At 43.7% G+C, this 10,901-nt stretch overlaps 2 protein-coding genes across 2 annotated transcripts; both read left to right on the top strand.

The window, feature by feature from the left end:
• The first annotated feature begins 2,916 nt into the window (after positions 1-2,916).
• On the top strand, positions 2,917-4,727 carry LOC129587243 (piggyBac transposable element-derived protein 1-like). Its single transcript, XM_055480882.1, has 3 exons — positions 2,917-3,886; positions 3,988-4,617; positions 4,717-4,727. The coding sequence occupies exons 1-3, from the start codon at positions 2,917-2,919 to the stop codon at positions 4,725-4,727; spliced, it is 1,611 nt and encodes a 536-aa protein (XP_055336857.1).
• A 1,545-nt stretch (positions 4,728-6,272) lies between these two features.
• LOC129587358 (uncharacterized protein C18orf19 homolog A-like) lies at positions 6,273-8,759 on the top strand. Its single transcript, XM_055481068.1, has 2 exons — positions 6,273-7,166; positions 8,000-8,759. The coding sequence occupies exons 1-2, from the start codon at positions 6,739-6,741 to the stop codon at positions 8,352-8,354; spliced, it is 783 nt and encodes a 260-aa protein (XP_055337043.1). The 5' UTR covers positions 6,273-6,738; the 3' UTR covers positions 8,355-8,759.
• The last annotated feature ends 2,142 nt before the right edge of the window (positions 8,760-10,901 follow it).

The following is a 10,901-nucleotide window of genomic DNA, read 5'->3' as shown; positions in this document are numbered from 1 at the left end:
GTAACTTTCGTTAGGCACAGCAATCCGCTCGTACCTAGCGGAAGTAGGCAGTAGTACCACTTACGGAGTCCAGAGCATATTCCCACTCTACCGATTGAGTAGGTTTGGTCACCTAGTGCGGTTGTCGCGGTGCGACTTCCGCATAGCATGTCAATATTGGAAGTATTACCAGTTAGCGATAAGAGGAAAAACTAATCTGCAAAAACAGTACTCGCATCCGTCACATGCACACACAAACCAACAAACTTATTTTGGTAGAAAACAGAGATCTGCGCAAAGCAGCCGGATATTCGTCAGCGACTTGTCGGTGTGCCCTACTCAACATGTGTACTTATGGTTAGTACAGTATCTTAAGACCTCGCCGCACATCGATGTTACAACACGAGCACTCAGTAAATCAGGCTTGGCACTAAGTCACTACTAACAAAGAGCAAATAATAATTTTATTGTTTTGCTTTCGAGGAGTTGCCGGTAGTCCGCCGCCGTCCCACACGAAAAGCAATAAATGCCGAAGCCGAACTTAATGGGCTGTTATTATGGAGATAAATTGATCCCCGCAACAATTATCTCGCTACAACGCCGTGGGGTTATCGTGGCAGTGTGTGGGATTCTTCGTTGTTGTTGAAGCAGTCGAGATATTCCAAAACGAATTACAATTTCTTTTTCGGACTGACAGCAGTGCAGTATAAGATCTCGCAAGTAGAAACGATCCAACCTGCTGCCGTACGTAGAGAGAACAACTTTGTTTTGCTTTATCCGGCAGAACAACCCAGACTGAATAAGAGGCGCGTCTTTTCTGGGACGCGGCTATTGTTTGCGATGTCAGCCTTATCCGTTATTCTATTTCAAAATGTTCTAATGACCTGCTCAGTATGTAGGTCAGTGGTACAGCGTCTGCAGTGCTTCGCAAATTGAAAGGAAGACGAAGCATTTGCAAGGTGTATATATATCCGTGCAGTGTCAGCATTTCGTTCGAGCATCAGCGTTAAAAATTCTCAGTTAATTGACTAAGCGGTCGAATTAAAAAGACAATTGTCTACTAGTAGTCACGCTTGGTGTGATGCAGCCAATACGGTTGGGGTCTCCACATGGACCCCACAAAGGTTACGGTTCACTTTACAAAGGGGCAGCATGCATCGTCCTCCAGGTAGAACGGCGCGCTGCCGTTCTACCGGGAGATCGGGGGGCATCGAAATCCAAGTGGGATGAAGATAGCGCAGCTGGCGAACGGTGCGTCCACCTGGACTGTTACCCTTATTATTACCGAAGTGGCGGCAGGACTGAAACGCAAGATGCAGCGCGTGCTTGATGCAGGCTCCTCGGAACACGTCGTCAAGAGCTTGCATGAAGCGCGCCCTACACCTTCCCGCCGGTCACGGCGCGACGTGCTGCCGATGTCACCGGCTGGGGGAGCGCAAAGACGCCGTATTGTGGCTCTTCCCGCGGAGTGGGAACTCCTACACACTGGAAAATGTAGTGGGGACTGATTCCCCTTTCAGCGGCAATTACATTTTCCCGTGAGTATTTAATTACAACTGTTTGCTGTGTGCACTGGCAACGAGCTAAATCGTTATACATGTGGCTGTGCTGCACTGCGCATTTTTAATTTTTACATACGAAATTCTACACTGAAACAGAAACGTGTATCATCCCTCTCCTATTCCTCCCTGTACCGCATGTTCCATGCCTAACACAACTGTCTATAGTAACGCGAATAATTCTAAAAACGCTTGACTTGCAAATATTTTTCCCGAAATCGAAGTTGATAATTTAAAACCGGAATAGGTGACCGGAAACTTGGATATACGTTAAACCGCAGCTTATTTTCAGCGGCGGTAGAAAGCGAAGCAAAAAAAATTTCAGGAGGTGACGGGGCACTGCATTAGTGTATCGGCCAGTTTCCGTCTGACCTTTGCGCTTTATTCTAAAGGACCTTCCTTTAGCAGATGGCTGAGCTGTTCGACAGTTATTTCGCTTATTTAGATATGTAAATAGACTTCTGATAACACCTAATAAACTGCAATAAAAACCAGGGATTTATGTTTGCCGCGTCATTATTCACCGAATCCAGTTTTACGAATCGAACTGGCTTGTCGTACCGAATGTAGCAGATCTAGAGCGGAAAATGAATCCACCCGAAATGGCGCCGTATTTCTTGGACACTGGATGTTAATCATCTGACATTAATTCTTGATGTTTGGAGAGAGGACAGGTTTAAAATTCCACGCTAGATTGTCAACCGAGCCGGAAATGGGCTACCTGCTCCGACTGCAGTTAAATTAAACTAGAAAAATGCACGTTGGCCGTGCTATGGCAGACCAGTGTAAGGCGTAACAGTAAGGTAACATTGTAAGGCGTAATTTGCGGCATTAACAGTCAACACACCAGGCGGGTGCCAAATAGGCAAAGGCTCTTTCTTAAATCCCTAAGAAAGTTTTCATTATTTGTATGTCCTTTAAACCTGGACGTTTGATCCTAACTTTTCCCGCTTTATTTTTTATACTTAATGTCGAAAACGATCAAAAGGATGGTTTTCGAGAAAACGGGTGGGCAAAATTTAGTCTCTTTTCTACCGGTTTCCTTCGAGTGCGGATAACTCGACAACCACAGCAGTAAAAAAAAATCCCAAAAATCGTTCTGTACTAAAAAGTATGGGCTACAAACCAAGATTGTGTACTGGAAAACTGAGCAACTGGTCTGTGTTTAGTGATCATTAAATCAATGGGAAGTAGCATGCAACTTCTCCCACTAAAACCAACACTGTTACAATCACTACAACGAACATCACCTGCTGCGCACTGTTCAACTTCTAGATCGATTTGCGTCACATTTCGTTATTCACGGACCACGTCGATTCTGTCCAATCTTCAAACTGATAATTTCTCATCTCTCAGTAAGGTCGAACCTTTTTTTAAAATGCCTAACGTTATTCGTACGAAACGTGCAATAGATGAAATTGAGTCTGGTAGCGAAGCGTATTCAAGTGATAGTGAATGTGTCGACACAGACAGCGACATATCCGATGCTGAACCAGAGGAGGCCGATTATGAGTCAGATACGGTGTCGGAGGACGAAGACTTTGTTTATTCGTACACCTTCAGAGCGAAAAATAACGTGGAGTGGTCGACCGCGAGTGGTGATACCGGAAAGACCAGAACTGCGGACAAAATGACTGGAGTACCAGGCGTGCGGCCTCATGTGCGAGGAACGGTAGCCAAACTGGTTGATGCTTTCAATGTTTTTTTCACAAAAGACATGAAAGCCATAATTCTTATCCATACCAACGTGAAAGGAAAGCTTATGTTTCCGAAGTCGTGGACGGAGTTGGATGCAATCGAACTAGACGCGTTTCTGGGCTTGTTGATTCTACACGGCGTGAATCATGAAAGCAAAAAGCCATTGTGCCAGCTGTGGAACGAAGCGAAGGGTCGACCCATTTACAACGCCACCATGTCTCGAAACCGTTTTAGCGAAATATCTAGTGCACTCCGTTTTGACAATAAAAAGTCACGATACCTACGCGAACTTACTGATAAACTGGCACATATTCGGGAGTTGTTTGAATTGTGGGTACCAACGTTGCGAAATTCCTATCTACCTGGTCCTTATCTCACTATAGACGAGCAGCTGTACTCGTTCCACGGCCACTGCAAATTCAAGCAGTATATTCCGAAGAAACCCTCAAAGTACGGGCTGAAGAATTTTATCTTAGCTGATTCTGCCTCGAAGTACTGCTGCAACATACAAGTGTACACGGGAAAATCTCCGGGCGCCCCTCCAGAAAGAAATCAAGGGCGCCGTGTTGTTTTGGATCTTGTGCAGTACCTAGGAGTCGACTCCGGAAGAAATGTTACGACAGACAACTTCTTCACAGATCTCGAATTAGGTAAATCGTTTTTAGTTTGTATAACTACTTTTAAAAATGCCTGAGATTTTTTATGGACATTCGTATTTGAATTGGGTCGACCCTGATATCAATATTTGCAGGTCTTGAGCTGCTCAAACGAAATATTACTCTGGTTGGCACGATGCGCAAGAATAAGCCAGATATACCCGCAGCTTTTTTACCATCCAGAGAACGTGCCGAATTTTCCAGTCTTTTTGGTTTCACAAAGGAAGCCGCACTTGTTTCGTATGTTCCAAAGATTGGCAAAGCAGTTATACTTCTCAGCACCCACCACCGTGATGCTGCGGTTGAAACGACCAGTGACAAGAAACCTGTCATCATCACCACATACAACGAAACGAAAGCTGGAGTCGACTCCCTGGACCAAATGGTTACCATGTACAGCGTGAAGCGTCGCACGCGTCGTTGGCAGGTAATTCTGTTCTACGATATGGTTGACATATCTGCGTTAAATGCGTTTGTGGTGTGGATCGAATTAAACCCTGCTTGGAGCCGAGCAAAACACCGTAGACGACTGTTTTTAGAATCGCTAGCAGAAGAGCTGCTAGAATACCCTATGCGTCGACGCCTGGAACTGAAACACATTAGCGCCACGGTGCGCGGTACTATCAAGGCATTACTCAAGATTCCAGAGGAAACGGGTCGACCCATGCAGCAAATTCTTGCGCCTCCCTTTACTGGCCAGAAGCGCTGTAAAGTGTGCGCGAAAGGTACGGATCGAAAGACAACTAAATACTGTGTTTTGTGCAGAGTTCCTGCTTGTGGTGAGCATACTTATAATATTTGTGTTAACTGTGTGTATAAAACAGTCGGTGAATAAAATGTCAATTTATTTCGCATTGCGTTCCTGCTAGTTACGGACAACGTTCACAATACAGAAATTTGGTAAAGGGTGATGGAAGGCGGTCAAAATTGCAAGCAAACGAGTAAATCGGAGTCGACTCCAAAGCAAAACAATACACATACGTCTTTGTGATGTTCTTCTCCAGGAAAAATTGCATTCATACACTGCACGAGTTCCTTGGGATAAACGACCGATTTGGGCAGCGCCACACGTTTGGAATTCTGCAACATAGAAAAAACGAAATATTTATCGCACTACCTTAGATACGATGGGTCGACCCGAAACAGTACAATGACTCAAGGCTGAAATTTCTGCTTAAATCTCGCTTGTTGTTTACGAAAAATGCCGATTAATTTTAAAACATCTTAGTTGGTTTTTTACCTTGATTTTCGTCCATATCTGCCGATAGACTGAATGCCTGGCAGTCTTGCCAGTTACTGTAGACGCTCCCGCAGTACACTGTCCACGATATTTCCCAACCACGTTGGCGAATTTAATCTACAATTTAGTAGATAGGATGGAGACGAGTCCCAAAATTTTCCGCTCAAGTGCTTCACAGTTCTTACCCAACGGAGGAAAAGAGATTCCCCAATTCTTCATGCATGTCAAAGAGAATTCGTAGTAACGAAACAACAAGGAGTCAGGCAGCAAGCAATCCACGCTTTCAGCAACGATAAATGGGTCGACCCAGTCCAAGCAAAAAAGTCAGAGTGAATCTTAAGATAGCGATCTAAGAAATATTTTAAAATTGAAAATCATGAAAATCATCTCACTTTGTTCTAATGACTTAAATTTTAACGCACTTCAGCATCGTTCTGTTCGAATGATTGTTGCTAGAATTGTACCTAGGTGATGTTGCACAGTGATTTATGCTAGTTAACTAGATTATCCGTATTGTTGAACCCGGGTAGAAAAGCCGACTCCGCCTCTTGCCTATTCTGTGCCCGCTTGGTGTTGGGACAAACAATTTTTCTTGGTGATTTAACTGTTAATTGCTGTTACTTCCGTAATAAACTTCCGTAACGGACACACATATATTTTTGCATTGGTGCTGAATTTAGAGCAACTTCGCTACACTCCGGTCGACTATGATGCAACTGGCGGAACTTGTGTATCCGCAGCACATCGATGCCTGTGACATGTTTCAGCACAGATCGGTGGGAGGCAGCGCTGTTAAATAAATCGGCCAGGTACGAACCGCATTAGTGAACGCGTCCGTAAATATGTTCATATTGTATAGTTTTAGTACGAGTACGGTACATCCGACGTTTTTGTGGTAAGTCGACTTAATTAATAATACGAGTACTACGTAGTATAAACTTGAACGAAAATTGCGTATGTAACTGATTCCTTGAGCCCTTAGGATAACTGACAAAGCACTGATGCACTTATTATACGGACCGCCTGAGACGTGAGTCACTTTAAGTCTACATTGCTAGCTACGAATTGTGCAATATAAATGAAATTATTATTTATATTTGCTTTTTTACCTTTTTTAAATTTTACAGCACTTTTTGCGAATTGCGCTTAAATTGCTTGTAAGTTAGTAAGTAATTTATAATTCTCTAAGAAAACTAATTGTCTATGATAATTTTATCAGTGATAAACCTATTGTGACGTATTGTCAGTTTGAACGGTTTCGCATGTTTAGATGTCAGACAAAATTTAAAGCTGTATTCTGGAGCTCAGCTGCTATTCAAGTTTTGTGCTGAAGCAACACTACAACAATCTCTCTGATCAGTCTGATCCGGAATTATCCATTTTCATGTGTTTTCTCTCGTTCAGGATTGCATCCCGTATCCGCTTTATGAATAAAAGCTATTATTGAGCGACACTCCTGAGGGACAGCCCATGTTTCCTCCTATTGCCCATTTATAGGATACGGGTAGCACTAGCTGTAACAGTGGGCGAGCATCGGATGAAGTTCGTTCTGCTTCGAAAGCGGAGTGGAGTGCGCGAGGGACGCCGCGCCTGAGTGCTTGCCGCGATGATCCCGCGACGCCCTGTACCCTGGCCGTCGTGCTGGCTCGGAATGGGTGCTGCTGTGCCAACAAAGACCCTTATGCTACGGACCCCTGTGCGTCCGCTGCGCGCCCTGGGACGGGGGCTCGTGGGCACTGAATGGCAGGCTCCCTGTTGGCCGCACGCAGCGCGCGGACTGAGCAGCCACCCCGCCCCCGCGGGCGGCAGCCCCAGCGTCAGGGGTGGACCGAATGGCGCCCCTGCGGAAGGGGATATCCGCGCTGCTCCGCCGTCTGTCCGTGCTGACGCTATGGCACCCGCCCCCGAGCTCCCCAAGCCATCGTACTGGCAGCGCTTCAAGGAGATGTACAAATCCTACTGGTACGTCCTGCTGCCCGTGCACGCCCTCACCTCCGCCGGCTGGATGCTGCTCCTCTACTACCTGGTCAAAAGGTGCGTGTGCAGTGTGCAATTAGCTTGATTTTTTAAGTTCATTGGATTTATTTTAAATCAATTAAATTAATTTCCTTTTTTTATTTTGCGTGATTATTTTGCGGTCAATACTCGTTACCATTATTTACAGTGTTATTAATATCATCCATATTAAACTATATAATATTAAACAAATTTATATTATAACAATATAATACAGAATATTAATAAAATAATTTAATATTTACACAGCATCCACTTTAAGTTTAGATACGGCGTGCGTTATTAATTTGTTAAAAAAAATGTTAACTGTATTATTTCGCGTGTAATATTTTGTTGCTGTTGTCATTAAGTCATTAATTGCAGTGTTATTATCTACTTTTTGTCCGTAATAAAAAAAGCATACTAAACAGTTTGAGAGCTCAGTAATTTATTTACATATTTAATTGGTAGATCTCACGCCAAGTTCCCTTTACTTAAATGCGCCGTTAAACCGTTTATTTGTATGATAATTTGTACATACAGTATTTGTTGCATTTTTTATTAATTTATTTTGTTACTTCGTGTTATTATAATAATAGAGCAGTTAGAGTTTTACAGAACTATTTTTTCTTTGAATTTTATTATTTATTATTGTCACAAAAAGGTGACTGATTTCCCAGATGAGTAACTTTTATCTCATAAAATCAAACCAAAAAAAAGTATAAAATTTTCGAAATACCAAAAGCTTTTTTCAATAGCTTTAAAAGTCTCCCAAGTGGAGTTTGGCTACGGTTGTTAGAAAATATTGAAATAATAATAGCACTCACTTAACAGTTAACAAGTTAACAGTAATTATTTGTTGTGTGCTGTAGCGGCGTGGACATCGTGGCACTGCTGGAGAAAGTGGGCGCCAGTGAACAACTGCTGGAGCGCTTCCGGCTGGAGTCGTCGCGGTCGGCGACGTACGCGTACCTGGCCAGTGCGTACGCGCTGTACCACGTGGTGGCGCCGCTGCGCTACGCCCTGACGCTGGCGCTGACGACGCTGGCCATCGCCTACCTGCGCCGCTGGGGCTACATCCGGCCGCTGCCCTCCAAGGAGCGCCTGCAACAGATGGTCAGCCAGGCGCCCACGCACGTCCGCCGGATGGTCCGCCGCCGGCTGGACGCCCGACACAAGGCCCGCGCCGAACACTGTGATAAAAACAATTCTCCCAAGCAGCAGTGAAGCAGCAGAAGAGTTCCAAGTCAGCCCGTTGTACGAATGCACGTGAAGTACCGTGTGTGATTTGACTTCCGGTATCCAGAATTCAGCGTGCTGACAGTGGTGCGCAGTGCATCGTAGCGCCATTTGCGGACCGAAAGTAGCACTGCTTGTTATCCGGGATAATGTTCCTCAGTGATTTTAATTTGTTGGCTTGTGGCTTGGGAATGCAGGCCTAAGAACTACCAACGCTGCGATGCCTGTGTCATGTTGTAACGCGTTGGGTGGTATTTGTGGGCGAACTTGACGGCGGTCTTTCTTTACTAATCACTTCCGGTTCGGCTGAACGGGATTGTCGGTCACTAAATGGTGACGGTGTTGGTGCAATCAGCGTGATGCATTGTCTAAAGCACTCGTTCTACTTTTCACCGTTCGGTGTCGAGGATTCAAGCTCGAATTAAAAAGACCGTGAAAACTATATTACACCGGCCATGAAACTGATTAAGGAAAATGGCCCGGTACATAGCGTCGAAATTTGGATACATACACTAAAACTTTCGCTTGCGCGCTCTCCGAATCACTATTTTGCAATACTTTAGGTCATTCTAAAGCTAAGTGATTTGTTCAGACAACCGTATGCGTGCGCAACTTTTGATCGCCAAGATATGACGCAGTAAAAAGGGTGAAAAGTTAAAATGCATTTTTGTGTACCAAAAATCTGGTTATTACCCGATCTTCTTGAAACTTTGCTGGAAAAGACACATAGCCATAAAGTCAAAAGTGAACCAATATCAGATTCATAGCTTTTTTAAACGCTTTTAAAATGAATTTCAAAAATTTTAAAATTCATTTTAAAATGATGGGAAAATGCTATGAACCTGAAATCGGTTCACTTTCGACTTTTACGGTTGTGATAAATAAAAATTTTTTTTGTGTACTGCTCAGATCAGTCTGATCAGTTTTGTGCTGAAGCAACACTCCAACAGTACAACTGTGCCATGGCACAGGACACTAATTACACAAAGTTTCCCAATTTATACTTGTCGATGACCACGGTTCCTTTCAGTCAAGGAAAATCCTGGGTGTCGGACGTCACCTGCCCAGATACCATGGCCACCAGCTACATCGCGAAGACATCCCAGGAAGCCGGCGCAGCCGCCGCCATGGCAGAGGCAAAGAAAAACAACAAGCACGGCGTGTTTTTACATGACCGTTTTATTTTTTCCGCTATGGTTTTCGAAACAATGGGCGTATGGAGTAAAGAATCAAAGTCCAAGATCAATGTACTTGGTAAGATGGTTTTTGAGCGGACACACGAGAAAAGGTCCACCCAGTTCCTGAAGCAGGGAATTAGTATTGCTCTGATGCGGGGTAATGCTGCTTGTGTTCAGGAAACGTTTTGTATCGGTAAGAGGCTGGATGAAGTGTATTATGTGTTGAAATGATGTAACGCGTGATTTTTTGTTTGACAATTATTGTTAATTTGAATAACCCAATAAATTCGCCTTGTCGATCGTTGTGGCCTTTGAGTACATACTGTACATGACATACTACAGACTGCACATATCCGGACGGTAACCCCATGGATGCGCAGGTGTACAAGCTTGTCCAGCAGTTTCTATCGTAAAGGTACAGGTATTTAGGGCGAAAGCTGCACTATGAACGATTGCCAGTACATGTCGTCGGCCAATGCCAAAACGCCGGCAGAATTTCCGGCCGTCTTTGGTTATTTACTGAACACCTACTGGCCGATGATGCGAATGCATAGTGGCCGATCATCGGGCAGTTGTGGTGTTCGTAATCAGTAGTTGGTAAACGTTAAAGGAGATCGGTAAGAAGTTGTTTTTAAGGACGGGCGAGAGTCGCTCTACTTGTTTTTTGTTTCAACGTTTAAGTTTGGAGATTATGCGCGGTAATGCTATGAGTGTGTTGTGCACAGTCCCTTCTCATGTTAATTGGGACAAATTCTTCATTTGATCATATTTGTTGAGCCAAGCTCGCCTGGTATACATATATTGAGAAATAAATGTTATGAGTAGTTGGTAGTTGGTACACTCACCACGGTCGGTATCTCTGGGTATGTGATAACTGCACCGAGTACACGGGGAGTTCACGACAGACGAAATCTGGGACTCAAACTCTCTCGGCATTTTACTTAGAATTTACTACCAGCTTATCGAAAAAGCCTTACCGTCAGTAAATTGACATCTGCTCTTAACTATAAGGCTTTCGTGGTAATAGGAGTCCACGAAATTCCAGTTTATCGTGTGCTACAAGTAGTTAATAAAAATTGCCTGTATACACACTGAAGTACAGAAGTTTATTTTACTCCAAATCCGTAGTTTCTGTTACAGTAAGTTTCTAAATTTTTTTGACAGCAGTCGGTAAATGTTTACTGTGTGCTTCATTTTAGAGCACTGCACAGGCAAAATATGACAAATCGTAACTTTTTGTTGGAATTTCTTGCGTAGAGGAATGAACTTATACAGACAGTATGACTGTATTGTACAGTAGTTAAAAAAACCTGACTCTGTACTTGTATAATTTTTAAAATATTAAATTGCAAATGAC

This window comes from Paramacrobiotus metropolitanus, unplaced genomic scaffold (assembly GCF_019649055.1).
Source record: "Paramacrobiotus metropolitanus isolate TYO unplaced genomic scaffold, Prichtersi_v1.0 Parri_scaffold0000024, whole genome shotgun sequence".
Taxonomy (NCBI): domain Eukaryota; kingdom Metazoa; phylum Tardigrada; class Eutardigrada; order Parachela; family Macrobiotidae; genus Paramacrobiotus; species Paramacrobiotus metropolitanus.
This window is presented reverse-complemented; position numbering and strand designations above follow the sequence as displayed.

What these genes read in the sequence shown, in the direction of transcription:
- LOC129587243 (XM_055480882.1), top strand. Translation starts at nt 2,917, where the DNA reads ATGCCTAACGTTATTCGTACGAAACGTGCAATAGATGAAATTGAGTCT. An exon ending in CTTCACAGATCTCGAATTAG is followed by an intron (nt 3,887 to 3,987) that starts GTAAATCGTTTT and finishes CAATATTTGCAG; the next exon opens with GTCTTGAGCTGCTCAAACGA.
- LOC129587358 (XM_055481068.1), top strand. Translation starts at nt 6,739, where the DNA reads ATGATCCCGCGACGCCCTGTACCCTGGCCGTCGTGCTGGCTCGGAATG. An exon ending in CTCTACTACCTGGTCAAAAG is followed by an intron (nt 7,167 to 7,999) that starts GTGCGTGTGCAG and finishes TGTGTGCTGTAG; the next exon opens with CGGCGTGGACATCGTGGCAC.